Source organism: Dama dama, chromosome 3, assembly GCF_033118175.1.
Source record: "Dama dama isolate Ldn47 chromosome 3, ASM3311817v1, whole genome shotgun sequence".
Lineage (NCBI taxonomy): Eukaryota > Metazoa > Chordata > Mammalia > Artiodactyla > Cervidae > Dama > Dama dama.
The window spans coordinates 70,516,036-70,536,020 of record NC_083683.1 but is presented as its reverse complement, the minus strand read 5'-3'; the positions used below and the strand labels follow the sequence as shown (position 1 = coordinate 70,536,020).

Below are 19,985 nucleotides of genomic sequence, written 5' to 3'. Positions count from 1 at the left end.
ACCACAGGAGCGGGGCGGAGGCTCCTCCCACTTGGTCCACTCTCTCTGCGTTGTCTCCCTCGGCTGCCCAGCTGGCTGAGGTGATGGCTCAGAGGCAGGCGCCTGGACGAGGAGGAGACCCCAGCGGCCCTGAGGCTGACGGGAGACGCCCTTACCTGGTGCACCGTGTAAGCTGACTGGCCATGGAGCAAGGGCGGGCAGATGGACAGATTGTACTGGAACGGCTGGCCCAAGAGGGAGTAGCGACCGTCACCTGGGGGGAAGCACGGACGGTTTTCCGGGCGTTTGCCCTGCTTGGTGTGACTTCTGAGAGACTTCATGGGGCTTTGGAGATGGACTGCAACAATGCATGCTGCTCCTACCGTTTCTGAGGCAGGAGCGCCCATGTCACTGACTAAGCGCGTCTTTCTTCCTAACCACCTCGGTTCTCAGCTGTGTCTTGGACAGAAGGGGTTATTAGGTTCCCTCATCTCTGAAGAAGGGCTCTGCTCATTGAAGACAAAAGGCCCTGGGGGAAACCTACAGATGCTTATAACTGTCTTTTATGTCTCATTTGGTTGCTTCTCACCCTAAACCCAGGGCTCAAGTTTCTGACTTACACGAGAGGCAACACAGTGTAGTAGACGAGAGAGACCTGCAGCCAGACTATATTCAAACTCTGTGTCTGTTACTGAAGATGGGATGTTGGGTATGTTCTTCTCTCATCAGCACTGGTGTGGCTAAATGATTATAAGATATAGCACCTATGTGTTACCTATTATTGGTGACAAATACTGTATTTCAGAGCACTCTGAAGTTTTAAACCATATTCTCATCTTAGGTCTGGTTCTAAGTTAGGTAGCATGGTAGCATACTCAGCCCTACAACACTAGTCAGTGGCAGGACTAGAATTTGACCTCAAGTCTTTGTTTTTTTTACTTTTTAAGAAATTGAGTTATTTCTGAAATAAAATATCGGCTGTATGTGTTAAAGCTATAAAACTCTTAATTCTTGTAAATTCTTGGTTTAAAGTTTGACTGTGTTTACTAAAATGGTCATCTATGTTCTGCACTTGAGATTTGTGAAAAATAAAGTTTCTGTGGGAAGGTGACCTCTGGTTTCCTGATCATGGGAGGGAGGTGGTCGTCTGGGGCTCGGGACTAGTCCCAGACGTGGGACTAGTGGGACTGGCGTGGGACTAGGTTCCGTGGCCCACCCACCCCGGCTGGAGGGAGGGGCCAGGCCACCCACCTGCCCAGGTGCAGGGGGCAAGAGCCACGAGCCGGGTGGCGTCGCAGCAGACCCCAGTAACCTGTGATTCTGACGGGGAGCACGGCAGCAGCGCCAGGGTACCCCCCTCGTCTGCGACAGCCACAGCGGAGCCCTCCTCTGGCGTGCCCCAGGGAACCGACAGCAAGAGCGGCTGTTCTAAGCTTCTGTCTGTCACAGTGAGCTGGGGGTGAACCCAAGTCTTTTCATTCAAACCCAGCATCCCCTTTTCTAAAACCACACTGTCTCTGACACACCCCATATTCCCAGCCCTCAGACTCAGTACTGATGGGTTAAACTCTTTGCTGTTCATTAGAAAGTTCAGGGAACTTTTCCCTGGCTCACAGTTTCTGGGGACTTGGAAGGAAATCTACATTCGTGAAGGAGATCTAGAGTTAAGGCAACTGGGCAGCACTCAAGAGGGGTGTGTCTCTGGCCTAAACAGGGACGCTAAAGGCCGACTGGCTCCCACGGACTGGATGGGCGGCCACAGTGATTCTCCGTCTGCTGCCGCCCCCCGACCCCCGACTTGGGAATGGGGTGCGCAGGGTGAACCTGGCGGCTGACCGCAGCCCAGCTTACCCTGGGCGGGACCCCCGGGCCGGGGGAACTGTGCGAGGACAGGAAGGGGGCTGAGTCCTGTGCAGACGCTGCTGAGGCTGGTGACAGGAGAGGGTGCTGGAGACTGCGTAGGCGACGCGACCGGGCTGCTGCTCATCTGCGTGCTGGCCTGGGCGAGAGAGCGGGGCACGCGTCACACACACACCAGAGCCTGCCCTCTGCATCGCTCCGACAGCTCGGCTGAGGGTTACCTCTCTCAGCAAACTGCTCTTGCTGAGCTCTGTCAAAGTCAGAGTGCCCCTTCACACTGGCCCCTGAGCGCCTAATTAGTCGGTATTATTTTAATATTCACTTCCTGACAACCTGTTTTAAGTATTCCTTTGGCGTTTTTAAGCATGCGTCCTATCTGCCACCTCAGGTCTTAGGTTCCTTGAAGGAGATGCTCCGTCCTCTTTCCTGGGTTTCTTCTGAAAAGTGCCCAGGGTAACAGAGGCTGCGTGGTCAACGGCGAAGACGGCTTCCTGAAAAGACTCTGGCCGCCTCCCTGCCAAGATAAGGCTGGGTGCAGGACTCACCTGGGGGCTACTCTCGGGACTGTACAGGTCTCCAGGTTTCTGACCCCGCTGGTCCATGCTGTAATATTTACAGTGACTCCACTGGACCATGGATGGGTTCTGGGGAGGCTGGGGTCCATTAGGGACATTCAGCTGCATGACCACCACACCCGGTCCAGAAGCTGACACTCCTGAGTGGCAGGAAAAAAGCAGCTGGTTGTGAATTCAAACCACATTTTAGCCTGTCAGCTAACCCTGGGTGGGAAAGCCAGTAAGCAAATCCACCCACTGGCCTCAGGGTCACTTAAACTGTGTCCTGCCAGGAATCTGAGACAGTTGCTGATTTGGTCTCTGACTCTCTCTCCTCAAGCCAGTGGAAGTTTGAGGGGAAGATGCCAATGTTCTCCTGGCCTTCACCTGGTTGAGGGGGTACTTTGGTAGGCTTGGCTGGAAACTACTCCGTCCTGTCATAGTTAGCTATTACCAAATGCCCAGGTCAGATTGCTCAAACGTCTGGGCATGGTACAGGTCCCAGGCTGGAGCTTGGGCCAGGGCTGCAGGCACGTGCAGGCTTTTCTGGTAATGGCTGCAGATAAGTCAGTGATCTCTGGTTGTTCTGGAGAAGATAAATGTGCACAGCTTCACTAAGCCAGATCCAGGACATTAATTCTTGGGCAAGGATAGGGTGAGTTGGAACACTTCAAGTAGAGGGGATGGCATGGAGATATATGTCACATTCGGGAAATGACAAATAATTCAAGGTGCAAGGGAGGCCCAGGAGCCATGCAGGGGAAGTACTAGGGGATGAGACACATCTCTTCATTTATTAAACAAACATTTATGGAACGCTTACCAGTACCAGTTCCTATGCCAGGCACTGGGTATACAACAACAAAAAAACCGGTCTCTACCCCAATGGAATGAACAGTCTATTAGAGAGTTGGACATTAAACAAATAGCTGGTGTCAAGAATCTGAAGCACATTCAGGTAAGGGTTGTATCCCAGAGGTGTTGGAAACAGGAGTTGTGCTTCAGACAGCTAACCCAAGTGGCCAAAGGTAAGACGGCTGAACGGAGGGGCAGACTAGTGACTGGAAGACTGGTTAGAAGCCTACTGGAACAGAACAAAGTGGTTCTGAATTAGGGCAGTGAGAGCAGGAACGGAGCGGCAGGCGGAGACCCTCTGAAGACCTGACTGACAGGATGCAGCCCTGGGCTTTTAGTCCAGGCAACCACGGATGTAGTCCTACCCTCTCACAGGCCGGGGGGAGGAAAGGCTCTCTGAGGAGGAATACTAAGTCCTGAATCTTCCTCACGGTGAAAAGCAACGTGAGGGGTCAGGGGGAAGCGGTCTGACGGACAGTTCCTGCTGAGAGGGACGGGTGGGAGCCCCGCTTCCCCACAGGGGACTGTCCGTGTGAGGGCTGCTCATGACCCGCAACCTGCATCCCTGGGGGGACAGGCTGAGTCCACGTGTGCGTGCGGCGGCAGGGGGATGGGGCCGGGGGTCGTAGACGGAAAGCCTGCCGCGGTGCCGCTGTCTCAGGACTCGGCGCTCGGGGGCTGCCACCATCCATGGCTTCCCGTGACAGGAAGTGGTGCAGCCTCTGCCCTGGGCACCAGTCACGCTGGGAAGTGAGCGTGATTGCTTTTCTCAGGTAGCACCGGTCAAAGGAAAGGGAAAGAAATGGGGGGAGGTCTGAGAGCAGCATCTGCTGGGTCCTGTTCCCCAGTTTGTGCCCCTCCCCCATCCTCTGGGGTTCAGCTAATCAGAGCGCGCACACTCAGAACGACAGGCTCACAGCTTCCCGTCCCCTGCCGGAGGGGACGGGGATTCATCAGCACAGCTTGGGGATGGGCCACAGGAAAACTGCGCAGTGGTGAAGCGTCATGCATTTAACAACTCCCCCTTTACTTCAGTTGCTCTGGGCGCTGTATCTCCCATCCTAGCAGCTCCACCTGCGCCAAAGTCCTTTGGCCACAAAACTGCAACTGACCTTCTTCACTGCCAAGGGGGGGCCAAGGCAAAAATGATCAAATCTACAGCTTTTCTGGAAGGCAACATATAACCTAAGCCTAATGCCCTGGGCCAGGAAAGGGTAGAGGATGTGTGAAAGTGTGGGGTATGGGCAGAAGCAAGGCAGTAGATGCTCTCAATAATGCCAACATGTAGCCATAAGGAGCTATTAGGGGTCTAAAGTGGAGGGGGGAAGAGGACAAAGTCCTCATATTATTTTCTCTGATCCTAACAAAAACAAAGGCAGGGTTCTCAGTCGCAGCCTCATTCCTGAGCTCCTCCCCACACTGAGTCCTCCCGCGCTGGCCCGGAGCGTTGTTCCTTCACTCAGCCGAGGACAGAGAGCACTACTCTGCTGATGAGCTGATTTTTATGCTTCTCATCCTCAGGCCAGAAGCAGGTGGCATCCGTTAGCAGCTGAACTGTGGCCACTTCTTAATGCACATGGCAAAAAACTGCCCACATCTCCCAAAACAAAACCCCCCACGGCAGCGCCCAGTGACAGCACTTCCATATTATCAGGCTGGGGGAAGAAGCCTGGGTTAGAGTAGGAAGTGGGAGAAGGGAATTGAATAAGGAAATCAATTTCATCTTGAAAGCTCTGAAAAGAGAGGGGACGTGTGAATGGCTTTTTAAGTGGCATCATTAAACCTGGGCAGAAAGGTCGATTGGGCAGAGCAAACCCCATAAATATAAACAGATGACATTTATGTCTGGCAGAATTGGTTTTTGTTTAGTTGTTTTTTTGTTTTTCTTTTTTTTAAAATCACTGAGGTAGAAAACTGATAAGGCTTTTTCTTTACCATCTGGAATGAAATCTATGGGAAGGAATGTCCAGAGAAATAAAATCCCTCAGGCATCTTTCCCAAATTACAGGATATAATCCTACAGTATCTTCGTCTTTTTCCCTTTTTTGGTGGGGGAGAGGGTTATCTTCAGGAAGTGGGGAGAGAAAAGAGTTATCTCCGCTTTGGAAAGCCCTCAGCTACAAAATGAGCCAGGAAGTATGTGGGAAGCTATTTCTGTATGTACCTCACTCTGGCCACGCTGCTGTGTCACTGTGAGTTGAGAGTCTGTGCATAGGTTTCACTGCCATTTCATGTCCGTGTGCATCTTCCCAAGACAAGCCTGCAGAAACCTCAAAGGACCTGCAAGTCATTATTTTAGTGGGGAGAAAACTATTTCCTAGGGTTATGGTTATATCTAAAATCATAGTGGAGGAATTAAGGTCCAGGCCTGGGGGTAAACTGGGCAACTACAAAAATGTATTAATAAACCGGAACAGTTGCTCCAGGAACAGTCAATCCTAATCCCTGCCTTTATTTTTGGAAAAGTGACCATGCTGCTACACGGGAGAAGGGCGGGTGACTGTCCTCTGAAGGTGACACAGCGGCCCTTGTGGGCAGTGCTGGGCTTCTAGCTTTCCAGTAAAGGGCGAACTGGAAAGGAAGGCAAAAGAAGCACTCTTCCTTTTCTTCCACTTCCTCTTAAGATTCCCATGACCTGGGATTGAAGATTTTTAAGATCAGTGATATGGTGAATAGGTCTCTTAAGATGATGTGGGTGGAATAGAGGGCATCATCTAGGAAAAGTACAAGGGGTCAGTCAGAAGCCTATGTCAATCAGGGTGGCTAGAAAGAAAGGAAATATACTAGAAAATTCTAAAGCAGCAAGGAAAATTAAGATGATGAAGAGGGTTTTGTCTGTTTCTCTTAATTTGGGGAAGAGCCTAGATTATCTCCTTCCAATTCCAGTCCAGATCTCTAGTGCCAATTTTCAGAACAAATAGCTGTTTCAGTTTACTTATCATTAGGTCCACAGTAGGTACTGCAAAATTATTTTCACTTGATTTGTTTCTAATTCAAAGACCTTGTATTTGTATATGAAGAGATATAAATGCAGAGACCCAGTAGATACACTGATATACCACTAAGGATTGACACAGAAATTCACATACAACTATACCCATATGCACACGCACACACTTATCTTAACAAATAGGAGAGAAAATGCCCTGCGGTATCAAGAACCACCACAGGCTACAGCAGTTCTTGGAGCTAGTTTCTATCATTTCCATACCCCACTGGGAATTTCAAGGTCAACTGCCCCTGGCGGACACTAGGAGGTACAGCTGGAGAGACCAATAATGGAGTAAAGGGTAGTAAGGGTTGTTGAATTTTAAAACCTCAGCCTGTAATAGATCCATGGTTGGTTTGGATAAAGGCAGAAATCATTACTCCTTGAAGCTAAGAATTGATCAGGTCTTGTGAGCAAGATTAATTCTGGAATTCTATTCCACAGCACCCAACACAGAGTACAGAAAATCTTGTGTGAAAAATATCCCATTTCTCAAATATGAAAAACTGGCAAAATACCTTATCTCACCAGAAGAGGGCACTCTGACATTCCTACTGTAGAGTGGAATGAGGCAGGCTGGAGGCTGCCTTAAGACCCCCTCCCCTCCAGAACCCCTGAAGTCAATTTAAATGCAGTGCAGTGATATGTCAGGGTAGGGTGAGAGGGGAACAGCAGTTGTTCTTGGTATATGGGGGGGGGGGGGGGGCGGTTCTAGGCAAAGACAGACAAGATGTGTGGCATTATGTGTACTGACATGGGGTCACCAGCCCCTCCAAAGAAGGCCCGTTTGCTTCCACTGGAGGGAAAGGGATAGAGAACAGAAACCTGCTGAAAATGCGTCAGAGGATGCAGCAGGGGCTACAGAAAGTCGAAGGACCCAAGCTCAAGCTTTAGGATTGTGACCTTACGCAAAATTTATCCCTCTTTTGAGTCTTAAATTTTCTCTTCACAAAGTTGTGGAGAGAATTAAAAGGACACAATGTATGTGAGTACAAATGAAAAATCGCTAAACAAATCTAAGATACAATTTTAGAAGCATTTTATCAGCCTCCCTCACACTCCCAAGAGAAAAGAAAAGCTATTTACAGGAAGAATGAGTGCAAGAGACAGAGACAGAAGCACTTTATGTCGTAAAGGCACGTGAGTCGTACCCAGTCGCAATGCTGGATTCAGCAGAGAGAGAGAAACGAAGGAGAGCGGAAGGAAACAAGGAACCAGCCGCCATGCGGTCCCGGGGGGCAGGGATCAGGATCAGGCACACCACCTCACCTCTCGAGGGGGTCAGTTCCAACACCTCTGGAAAACGCCAGCCAGCCAGGGCTTGGGCCGTTCCTCCTGATGAAGTCAGAGCTGGGGACAGGGCCCAGCCCTGAACCTTCTCTGCCCGACCCAGCCCTGCGGCCCGGGTCCTTCCGCAGCGCCCCGGACCCCTCCCGCCTTCACGCTCTTACCTGAGTACTGCTGCGGCATCTGTGGCGGGCTGCAGGGAGAGGGGGACTGAGGCATCTGGTACTGCTCTGAGCCAGGAGGCTGCAGAAACCCCACGGAAGGGCTGTGGACACGGAGAAGAGGGGACTGGTAAAGCGGGAGAGGAGGAACACCGCTCCTGGCAGACAGCTGTGGCCTCCTGGGCCTCCGCTGTGGGACGCCAAGGCAGCTCCAAGCCATTCCCAGACCAATTTGCCATGCAATTTCTAAAATCACTCATCAGTTCAAAGTTAATTATATATATTTGTACTTGATCATCTTTCAATTAGGAAGCTGCTACAGATGGAATGCTAGTGACACATACCCCTCCCAACAGTGTAGAAACACCAAATACATAACTCACGCAAGTGCACGCACACATGCACACACACACACACTCACACACACTCTCTCTCTCTCTCAGAAACACAATAGAAATGCAAAGAGAGGGCCAGAAACAGACACACAGGGCTAGAGTGCTAGAGAGATGGGCAAAAACACATCTAAGGAGACTCAGGGTATTTTCTTAATGGCAAACACAGATCATCATTTAAAGAAAAATAGGGGAAAATCTCACAAAATTCAAGACACATTAAAAAAAAAAAAAGAAATAAACACATGTACACTGAGAGAGACACAGAGATACATCGAGGTAGGCCCAGACTGAGCTCCAGTCCCAGCTCTGCTTCTACTAACTAGCTGTATGACTTTGAGTAAGTTTCTTAATATCCCTAGCTGGAATTTCCTCATTTATAGAAGAAGGGCAGAAAATGAAACAAGGGGAGTGGACTAGATATTTCTAAGATAAACTTCTATCTCCAAAATTACACTCATTATACTAAGACATACGAGCTTCCCTGGTGGCCCAGTGCTAAAGAGCCCGCCCACCAACGCAGGAGATGCAGGTTCGATCCCTGGGACGCGAAGATCCCCTGGAATGGGAAATGACAAGCCACTCCAGTATTCTTGCCAGGGAAATCCCACAGAGAGACGAGCCTGGCAGGCTACAGTCCACGGGGTCGCAAAGAGCTGGACGCGACTTAGCAACTAAACAGCAACAACATACTACGGTATATAAACAGACGCACAGAGACGACACCTCAGATTCACCTACGGCTGCAGAGGCACATGGGAAATTCACATGTGTGTACACCAAACTGCTGCTTTGAAAACAATCAGCAGTCTCTATCTCATAGTTCTAAAACCCACTGATTAGAAAAACAAAAACTGGGGGAAATGATTAAGTCTCTGTTTCTGAAGCAGGAATTTTTTCCTGCTAATGAATTCTTATGCAAATATCAAATTAACAAGGAGCATGAACTCCCTCATGTTCTACCTGCTTTGGGGTACCCCTGATCTTTTTAAAAAAATAAACATTTATTTATTTGACTGCACCAAGTCCTAGTTAAGGCATATGAGTCTAGTTCCCTGAGCAGGGATCGAGCCCAGGCCCCCTGCGTTGGGAGCACTGCGTCTGAGCCGCCGGAGCACCAGGAAGCCCCTACGCCTGGAATCGTTACCCCTGCCTTTCTTTCCCAGTGGAACAAAAGCCACGGTGCAACGGCTGCTGAAGGGCTGCGGGAGCCGCGCCCGTCTCCCTGGGAGCCCTCACCTGGTGCCGTTCTGCTGGGCGGGCGGGATCATGCTGTAATACACGGGAACACCCCCTGCTGGGAGGCCCCCCTGCACAGACTGGCTTGCAGGGACCAGCACGGGCTGCTGGAAAGGCGGCTGGACCACGTTTTGTGAGTCATTACCCACTGGGACCTGGGTGAAGACAAGAGGAGAATGACCGCTTTTACTCGCAATGAAGTCACCCAAAGAACTCAGTCATCACTGGACCGGGACACTCTAACCTCCTCCCCGACCTCGAGAGACCCTCTTACTCTCCTCACCTAAAGGAGACGCTTGGTGCTACGCCCACTTCCCCCTCCTCCAAACATGCCTTTAGGCATCTGATGTACAGGAAGAAGCCTAATTTCCTCTAGATCCTACTTTTCTGGGCATATGCTCATTTGCATGGTATAAAGACCAAACAATTTAAATAAAGACTCTTCTCAGACTCTCTGGACCTTCTTTCAGAGGAAGAAACCCTACAAGTGCTAGAGGTAAAGCAAGCAGTGTTTCAGTGTTCGAGCTGTCAGCCTCGAGGACAGCTGTGTGAACTGTCCTTTCCTCATCCCGAGGACTGGGTCGTTCCCCACTCAGAATGCACCCACTTGGTAAGAAGGCAGTGGAGTGTACTGAACCACCAGGCCTTGCATTTGGCCCCCCACGCCGCTCCTCTGGTTGCTGAGCAGGCCCTGGTTCTGTGGCTGCTGGACCCCAATCATGCCTTGGTAAGCCGCCTGCTGCTGGTTAGGCATCATGGGCTGTAAACCTAGGGAGAGGCAGAGTAGAGAAGCCATCAGCATAGCCTCAACAATGTTTAAGGAGGTCACACTCTCTTAGTCATTTTCCTTCTTTTTTGGAGATCACAGGTTCCTCTTTAGGACCCTAACCATTCCAGCCACTACTCCCCTCCCCCACCGCTTTTTAAACAGGGAGCGTAATTCTTTCCCAGTCGCTGTCCTTCCCTTACTCGCTGCCTCCTTACATCAGCAGTTCCTCTTACCAGGCTGCTGGGATGGCTGAGGCAGCTGCTGACCACGCTGGGGGCTGTAGGCCACCGGGTGAGACAGAGGTCGGTATTGCTGGTTGGAATTGGGATACTGTCCAGGGGAATAGTAAGACACCTGGATCTATGGTGAGAGGAAAGAGATGTATGAGAAGGTCCCTCAAATTCAGCCCCCAACATCCCCTAACTATTAAATACATCACAGTTGATTCCAGGAGTCTATAAACAGAAATATTTTGGGTCTGCAACTGCAGCATTAGTGTACAAGTTTGAAACAGAAGAGGAAGGACTTGTGTTATTTGACAGATGTCCTTCTGACTAGAAAGACAATTCTCAAGAGAAAGGTGGGGAAATGGAGGTGGGCAGCGGATAGGTATCGCCTCTGGTCTGTCTAAACTAGAGGAAAAAAGAAGGTTTATAATACTGGATAAACTGAATTCGTGATTTAGACTGGAAACCCAAGCCACTCACCTGCTGAGGGGGCTGCATGTAGCCCTGGGGTGGCAGGACTTGCTGAGCAGGCGGCGCACGGCCAGAGGTGGGGTAGCTGGGAGGGGGCAGGGGCTGCCCCGCAGAGGCCATGATGAAGCTAGTCTGCTGCGGGTGCTGGGAGAGAAGTGGGGGCTGGAACAGAGCTGAGGACGGGTCAGCTGCTTCAGTAGAACCTTGGCGGCTAAGGCTCATTTGTCCAAAGGGGTTGCTGAGATCATCTGCCTGTTGAGAGAATGGGGGAGACCCAAGGACTGAGGTCCTATCAAGTCCCAGGTCTTTGACTTCAACCCAGACAGACTGACAGAAACAGCAACCCTCTCTACCGCCCTCCTCACAGCAGTCTGGGACGTCCCCACCTCTGTGCCCTGGGGGGTCCTTTCTAGCCCAAGCCTCCGTCATGTGGTGTTTCAAATTGCTATGACTCGAAAACTGTCTGAAGCCCAACTCCAGAGCCCGTCTCCCTATCACATATGAGGTAACAACGGCCACTATGATTATGACCTTTATTAGAATTAGTCCTGGGGAGATGGGAGCAATGACACAACTTCTATATATAGAAAAAACAGGACAAACTAGGGGGGGAATAAAAAAGACTATTTAAGTCTTTCCATTTCCTGTCTTCCTCATGCCTCCAACCATGCAAAGGGCCTATATGTTGTCATAAATCTCATTTTTATAATAAAGGACCCAGATAACACCTTGTGTGGATGATCGGTAGGTTCATGTGGCTCCCCAGCTCTGCCTATGCATTGGAAAGACTGGTGGGATCCCAGCTCCTGCTGCTTATCTCCTTACTCCCTCTTGAAGTCATTTCCACCTCTATTCTCTGACACTTGCCTAGTGTTCTCCTGCCCTTCAGAAACCACTTCCAATTCTCACCTCTGAAAGGAGGCCAGGGTGAGCCGCTGAGCTGGGGAGAGAGACTGACTGACTAATCTGTAATTGCCTTCTCTCTCAGCCCTCTTCTCCAAGCAGCTAGGGTGAGGGTGTTCCATCTCTCACTCGTATAGCAATAGGTTAGTCTGTTAACTTTCTCATCTCTTTTGCTCCACGGATAGTAATCAACATACACATACACATACACATGCAGAGCAGAAGTTCTTCTGCAAACGAAACTAGTAGAAACAAAAGCTAGTACTTTCCTGTGGTTTCACTCAATTTTCAGGGGTCTGATCTTAGCTATTTTGCTAACGTAGTGGGAAGGAAGAGATGACAAGAGCACTGGATTGCAGTTACCATTTTGAGGTTCATATTCTAGAACTTTTCAGTATGGAGCTGAGATGGAAGAAAAGAAGGGATTCTACTGAAAAAGCAGACAGGTATGATTAACACAAAATTGGAAAAAAGTCAGGGCTAGAAGTCACCAACTGTGAGACAGACCAGATCTTTAAAAGGATTTGTTGTCAGGACACAAACAATCTAAACAGCACATGCTGTACAACAGAAGAGGGTTTTTATGTGAAACAGGGAAACATCTGAAGCTTTTACCAGTGGTACCAGAGAAATCTGCAACTGTGCTTTTATTTTTAAAGGAAATTATAGAGAATCATTCTCTACAGTACAGAATACACTGGGTTCCTCCAACATGGCCGGGGAGCAGATGCGATGGAGAATGCACATGGAGGAGAGGAAGAGGAGCCCAGGTTAGATCAATGTCTCATCTTGTTCCCCCTCCTGAAACTCAGGGGAACTCTGTGCTCTGTCTTACACTCAGGCATCTTTGATGCCTGAAGTACTGTGAGGAGGTCACTAGAAATGAAGTATAGTTCAGCCTGTGCCGGCCTCTAAAGAAGAAACATGTTCCTAACAATGGTCCTCTAAAAGGCATAACTGCTTTGCAAGGTTGTCACAGACTGCCCAGACATGCCCATAGACCAGGCCACACACGAACAAGACAAAAAGGGGGAATGGAGTTTATACCATGTTGTACTGCTGGGGCGGAGAGACTGGCAGAAGAACTTGGGGACAGGAGCCTGGAGAGAACTGAACAGGCTGCGGAGACGGCTGCAGAGCCGGGACTGGCTGTGGACCAGCAGTGAGACGTGGGAAGGCGAGAGCAAACGGAGGTTAGGGAGAGGCGGGGAGGGGGCGGGGGTGAGGCAGAGAAGGGGAGGAAGGGAGGAACAACAAGGTTAACCGTAAGAGAAATTTCACATGAAGAGTAAGGCAGCTGAGCAGGCTGGAGACCAAGTCCGGGACGTGGTCTCTAGCTTTCGTATCTTTGACAAACAGGCCATCTCCCCTATCAGTACAGACCCACTGCAGACACTCCACCCCATCAGCCGCTCAGAACTCTGTAGCTGCTGTATACAGTCTTAGGACTCTCAGAGCTAGGGTTTGCCGCCCGATTCTAAACACAGTTTTTTCCCTAGGCATTTCTCCCAGGCACAGGACTCCTGGGGAGCATAACCCTCCTTGAGAAGGGACTCCTGCTTCCGTAGGAAGGGTCATCCAAGGTTTAGCTCGGCTCTCCCAGGCAGGCTCCTGACTTCACACCACAGCTCTTTTGAAAGAGTGCTCACTCACAAGGATCATCTCCCTCCCGAGGGCAAAGAAGGGAAAACAAGCCAGTTCCTCCCGCTCCATGATTCTCCCGTGCTCCTCCAGGCTGAGAGGGCAGTGCTAAAAATGCTCCCATAAGCAAACACGGAAGGATTTAGGAATAAAATATAAATAGCCGAGTTTTAGCTTTTGTTCCTTGGGTTCCTTCACTTGCCTCAAGCAGGAGGATTGTTTATTAGGGATATGGTGTTTTCTAAACCAACTAATAAGGAGTTATTTTTTTCTCTCTTCTTCCCCTCCAGTCATTTCAATCACCTCATCAGCTCTCCAGTCAGGGGAGGGAACACTGAGATACACTGCTCATTTACATACACTTATCTCATTACCACCTCACAATTAGCTGATAGGGAGATAACGTGTATTTGCAATTAAGGTAATAGGGCTCAGAGAAATTAAATCACATACCCAGGATCACCCAGCTAATGTGGCAGAGGAGGGACAGGAACCTAGTTGTGCCTGACATATGTTCTTTCCACTCCACTCCAGCAGTAGGGAAAAGGTAAAGGAAGAAGTCAAACAATTACATAAATATCTTTTTGTTTGTATAATTCTCCTTCTTCCTTTCAAATTTAGAGTATTAAGAGTTAGTTGTGGGGGAACCAAGGCATCAATATATATATATCTGCCTGCCATATATCTCCTGGGAGACCCTTTCAGAGGGGATTAACAGTTCCAGAGGCAGACAGTCCAAAAATCATTAGACTCCCAATATGGAGAATACTCCTGATGTCTGCATTGAATACAATGTAAATCATCTCGGAAACAGTTACCGAGCATCAGCTGTGTGACCCCAGTGAGATGCTGCCACGGCCTTGAGAACAAACTCTCGGCAACGCTGGCACGCCTGTTCTCTGTAAGCCGGTGACATCCCAAATGTAACTGCTGGCCAAGCTGCTCAGCATGTGCTGGTGACTTTCAGACCCGTTTCCTATGACCCTAATCCAGTTCTCCCTCTTGAGGGATGGCCTGCCATATGTCAGGCCTTACGTTCTCTGGGGGACAATGGGAGACCTTAGGGACCGTGAAGTTGTAAAATAACTGCCTGTTTCTCCTCATGTTTGTGAGTTTTGAATAAAAAGTGAAGAGAGGGAGGGAGGTTCAAAAGGGAGGGGATATATGTATACCTATGGCTGATTCATGTTGAGGTTTGACAGAAAACAAAATTCTGTAAAGCAATTATCCTTCAAGAAAAAAAATAATTTAAAAAAAAGTGAAGAGAAAAGAAACAGTGCTCTTCTGTTCGGCCTCTCCTGACTGAGGAAGTGAGTGGTAAAGGCACGTGTTCTCAGCGCTGTTTTTAAGTTAATCTACCACTACCCTCAGCCACAGTTCTCTTCTTGGAGCGTCTCAAAGCTAGAGACTGGCCCTGGGGATGTGACTGCCACCTACTGGTGACTTCTGGGCTAGATCACTGCTCTTGAATCCTGACTGGACTCCAGGGAGAGGATCAGAGGACTCCTTTTCAAAAGGTCTACTCTAAGTTACTTGGGCAAAAGGTAGCCACTGGCCCTTTAATCCTCACGATCACTCCCTGGTTTCAAACGTGCCATTGGTGTGTGACGTGGAAGCCTGCTCTAACAGCAGGGGCTGCCAAGAGGGGAAGACCAGAGCGCACCCGGCACCGTCCCCCAGGCCCGGGCCAAGTGCTTGTTGCTGCAAAGCTCAAGGTTCTTCTCCAAAAGGAAAACCTTCAGGGTAAGCACAGTGGTGTGCGCGTGTGGTCGCTTCCTTCATCCCCTGTTACATACCGCCGAGAAATGAAATGCTAAGTATTCTGGGGGTTAACAACTTGAGTTTGGAGAGCCACCAGTGTTGAGAGACAGGGGTAAAGAGAAAGGAAGAAAGAAAAAGGCAGTAGGAAGAGGAAGAAAGGGATAAAGAGAAAAGGAGATATATACAGTGGGGCAGCCACCATGAGTGCTTTAGAGACACCAAAACTAACCAGCGTAAGGTTTTTTAGTTTGGAATTTGTGATAACAATTAAGTGCAACAATAGATTTCTGAGATCTCTGTACCAAATAATGTTCCTCTGTTCCCAATTTACACGACTGTACTACCGGGAGATGATCAGTCGGTATCACCAACCCACCCACTGACCCTCATGACTCAAGAAGCACAGAAAGAATCTGAGTAAGAGTTTGGGATTTAGGGCCAGTCACCTGAACATTCTATCTAAAAGTTTTTCAGTCCCAAATGGTTATTCTCTTTACTTAGGTCTTTATCCCCCTCCCACTCTTGCTATCTGTCTCTCGATATGGATGGACGGAGGAGACAGACGGAAGACTAAAAGGAAGACAAGGAAACAGAACTGTATTAAAACACACACATTGTAGAGAAAACAAAAACTATACTGGGACCTTAAAAAGTAAAGCACATACACAGAAGCAGCAGGGGTGGCCAGAGGGAGAAGCTCAGAGTTTACTCACTCACAGGTCTAAATCAAGACACAGAGGGGAGAGCTCACACACACATGCTATGCCCCAGTATGGAGGGAGGTAAGCTGATGCAAATGAGACCTAATGAGGTGGTGGAAAGACGGTGGGTGGCAGAATAAGAAAGAAAGTCAGGACTATACAGAAACTGATTAGGGACTGAGATGAAGGACCTGGAATGACCGGCATGTGTGTGAAGCTACAAAGCAGAGTTTCCTAGATCTTCACGGTTCTTTATTTTAGCTTCATTTTCCAATATACTGAATGGGGCAGTGATGAGCCATTCTGTAGCGTTTCCTCTCTAGTTCCCAATCCTTGGGGTGTCAGTGCTTAGGACTTCTTCTTGTATCTATGGAAGAGATCTGAGGCCAAGCTAGACTAACTGAGTATGGAGCTAACAGAGTCTGGGAGGTGAAAAGAGAACTTCAACTGCAGCAGAAAAAAGTACAGACATATTGGCTTCCTGACTACCAGAGAATACTTCAGGAGAAAGTGCAGGCTCTCTTCATGGAGAAAAGAGAAAGTGAAGATCTCGGCACAGTTCTCCTCAGAGCATTAGAGACGTTAAACCTAAAACACGTAGGAGGTTCCAGTTTAGAACAGGATCTGATTCTTACGCTGATCACTTGCATGGTCTCCACAGAAGCAAAACTTTCTCAAACCCTAGTTGGTACCAATGTCTAATAGCCCAACAACAGAAGGAGAAAGAGAGCTCTTTTATGGCATGGGAGACAAAGACAACACTGGGGGATTTTGTGGTTGGGCTTCCTAGATGGCTCAGTGGGTAAAGAATCCACATGCAATGCAGGAAACGCAGGTTTGATCCCTGGGTGGGGAGGATCCCCTGGAGAAGGAAATGGCTACCCACTCCAGTATTCTTGCCTGGAGAATCCCATGGACAGTGGAGTCTGGCGAGTTATAGTCCATGGGGTCACAAAGAGTCAGATACAACTGAAGTGACTGAGCATGTGCTTATGGCACATGAGTCTTGATAAGGGTTATTTACTTTTCCCCAAACCCCAATATATAAATATTTGTTTATGGCTCAACAGTCATATAAATACATTCAGCTAGACTATGGTGGGAGCTGTGGTCTTTTCAAGTTCCATGTATGGATGTAGGAAGCAAAATCACCTTGAAATTACACAGGATGTAGAGGGAGACAGTACAGCAGAAATATGGGAGAGAGTAAAAGATCCCACTGACAATTCCCAGAATGAAGAGAAGGAAACATAAAGCAGAAAAAAAAAAAAAAAACCTCCCAGGCTGACTCTACTAAGAGCCCTTTGGCCAAACCTCTGCCCTCACTCCTCTCTCCCCACAACTAACAAACAAGAAGTGGGGGAGGGAGAGGCATGTCTCCAAAAACAGATCTTTCCTGCCACCCACAGTACAAGAGACATGATTGTACTTCCAGAGCTTGCTTGAGTCAGAGCGGGGGGCTCCAACACTGCGTGCTGACTCACCTGTGAGATCACGTGACTACTCAAGGGCGGCTGCTGCTGAGGCGCGGGCGGGAGGGCAGGAAGCTGCTGCTGCTGGGCAGTACAAGGGAGAAGGCCCCGGACAGACTGGGACGAGGTGACCTGGCTGCACACTTCTGGGGCACCTAGCGCCATTCCTAAGGCAGAGAGGAGATCCAGCAAGAGCTGTAAGCACCAGCCATGAACATACCACCCCTGGAGGGCCCAGTCGTAGGGCTTGACTCTTTCCTTGCTGACCGTCCTTGTCATTCTCCTTCGATTTCCCACTGTCTTAGGAGATCCATGCATGGGCAGAGATGCATTTCAGATGTCCTATTGATGTCCTCATCTTAGCAGGTTTCCACTCCCCAGTGTCCATAACCATCTTGACTGTCAAGGTTTGGTTTTGAAAATGAACCCCTGGAATGCCTAGAATCTGTCCATCATGATTAGACAGCTGGAAAAATGAATGTTTGCTTCCTGGGAAGGTATATATTCCTAATCCTTTAAGAGACCTGTCTTCTCTTTTAATTTCTTCTCAACTTGTAGCATCTCATAAAAGTTGCCGAAGACACCCTCCAAGTACATAGCTGTGCACACACCCCACACACAGCCATCATCCAGCTATTTTCCTCATTTCCAGGCTGTCCAAGTCATGAATGCATTTACACAAAATACTTTTACTGAATATGTACCACGTGAGGCACTGTACAGTGAACTGAGGATACAAAGGTAAAGGAAACACAGTCCTTGTCCTTGAACAGGACAGGATCTTCCAATGGAGATGGACATCCACGTGATTACAATCTGATAAGGACAAAGGGCTCGGCTGATAAAGAATCCACCTGCAATGCGGGAGACCTGGGTTCGATCCCTGGGTTGGGAAGATCCCCTGGAGACAGGAAAGGCTACCCACTCTAGTTTTCTGGCCTGAGAATTCCATAGATTGTATAGTCCATGGGGTTGCAAAGAGCTGGACACGATAGAGTGACTTTCACTTTCAAGGACAAAGGATGCATCAGTGATATAAATAAAGTTGTATGAAAGCAAAGATTAGGAAGCATAACTCTTGGGAGGGCTAGAGGGAAGGATTTAAAGAGGAAGTGGCAGAAGAGACAGGTTTGAAGGATGAACAGAAGACTTTTCAGGCTGAGAGGAGACAAAGCTAATGCCATACTCAGAAAATGGTTGGAGGGTCAGGAGAGGATGAACGTTTGAAAGTAAGACTGAGATGGCAAACTGGAGTCAGGAAGTTATGCTATATTAAGTAATGTGGATTTTATTATGCAAGAAATGCAGAACCATGAATGTTTTTACGGGAGGACTGATGTGATTAGATCTATGTTTTAGATTAGTAAACTGGCTCAAAACAGGGTTGAGAATAAGAAATTCCCTGGTGGTCCAGTGGGTAAGACAATGCACTTTCACTGCTGAGGGTCCGGGTTCAATCCGGGGTTGGGGAACTAAGATCCCTGCAAGCTGCACAGCGCGGTCAGCTGAGGACAAGGCAGGGAAACCAGCTTGGATAAAGGCAGAGGCAGTGGGATTAGAAAAGAGGTAACAGAGAAGCGTAACAGAAAAGCAAGCTCTTTGCCACTATTGATGTCTTTTGAGGACAAGACCAACAGATGAAAAGTCAAGAAATTCTTCAGAGGCAGGAGGATGGTGAAATAGCGACTTACTGGGTAAAAAGAGCTGAATGGCCTTCTGCTAAGAGTGCAGCAGAAATCAGTGGAGAAAGTTACATAGCCGCTCAGGAGAGCCGATGGGTGCTCCCAGGCTGGCAGGTGGGACACACGCTCCTTTTCCGTGACTGGGCTCCAGAAAAGCAGTTGCAGCAGTGATGCTTAAAATTTCAAGCCTATTGGCTGCTACCAATTAACTACAAATTACAAACTCTAAGGTTCCCTCTACTTTACAAACCCTCTTTATAGTCTCAGCGGCCTCAGAATCATCCTTATTTTAGTACACAACCCGAAGCAGGGTTGACAGGGCTGTCCCGCCTTGGACAGAAATCACGTAAAATAATCTAATCCCAATCAGTTTATTTTCAATTAGGAAAAAAGGTTAGAAAGGAAATCAGAGAAGGAACTCAAAGGACAATGGATCCAGGAAATCAAACTTCCCCTCATCTGGCTGTGTTAGGGTTCTGGGACACAACATGGGACGAGCGTTTTGTTGAAAGTGACTATCAGTGATGTTTTGCAGAAGACACACCAGCAGTGGTGGAAGGAGGGAAGCTGGCGCACCTGGCCTGGAGATCCTTCCTGCACTGCCACCTTTGCTGCTCCCGATGCTGTCACCCCGGGTGAGGATGGAGATTCCACTGAAGCTGCTGGCCTTGGTGACAGGGGGCCGCATGCTCCGGACAGAGCCATCGGAGTCCGTGCTGCTCCACGGCCGTGGCTCCAGGGACTTGAGTTCGCTGTCTGTGCTGCTCTGGCGGCTGCTTGAGGCACGGCTCAGCCCCTCACGGTTCCCCCTGCAGAGACCACAGCGGTCAGAGCGCCTCCCACCTGCCACTTCAGCAGAAGGGCTAGGAGAGAGCTCATTTCTATTCTTTCAGTAACAGAGAAGGGGTGAGGGGCGGGGAGAATGGACACTGACTTCGTGTTAGTTGGCTAGCCAACCAAGACTTGATGGGAGCAGACAGAACAAGATCCAATACAGTACAAAGAGCACAGAGGCAAATCTGGAAGACAGTGCGCTGGCAAC

General features: G+C 49.0%; 1 protein-coding gene across 20 annotated transcripts in view; it reads right to left on the bottom strand.

The window, feature by feature from the left end:
• The window catches only part of R3HDM2 (R3H domain containing 2), a 161,072-nt gene that overhangs the window by 2,208 nt on the left and 138,879 nt on the right, over positions 1–19,985 (bottom strand). For 10 of the 20 annotated variants that reach the window (XM_061131605.1, XM_061131623.1, XM_061131615.1 and 7 more), the window contains 11 exons: positions 19,520–19,752; positions 17,274–17,428; positions 12,734–12,835; positions 10,793–11,035; positions 10,319–10,445; positions 9,924–10,084; positions 9,317–9,471; positions 7,689–7,789; positions 2,385–2,554; positions 1,831–1,978; positions 156–367 (listed from right to left, as the gene is read on the bottom strand). In XM_061131605.1, the coding sequence (XP_060987588.1) occupies positions 156–367; positions 1,831–1,978; positions 2,385–2,554; positions 7,689–7,789; positions 9,317–9,471; positions 9,924–10,084; positions 10,319–10,445; positions 10,793–11,035; positions 12,734–12,835; positions 17,274–17,428; positions 19,520–19,752 (1,807 nt within the window). Of the gene's footprint in view, positions 1–155; positions 368–1,830; positions 1,979–2,384; positions 2,555–7,688; positions 7,790–9,316; positions 9,472–9,923; positions 10,085–10,318; positions 10,446–10,792; positions 11,036–12,733; positions 12,836–17,273; positions 17,429–19,519; positions 19,753–19,985 lie in introns of those variants that run through there. The other 10 variants (XM_061131664.1, XM_061131681.1, XM_061131689.1 and 7 more) reach the window with 4 other exon arrangements.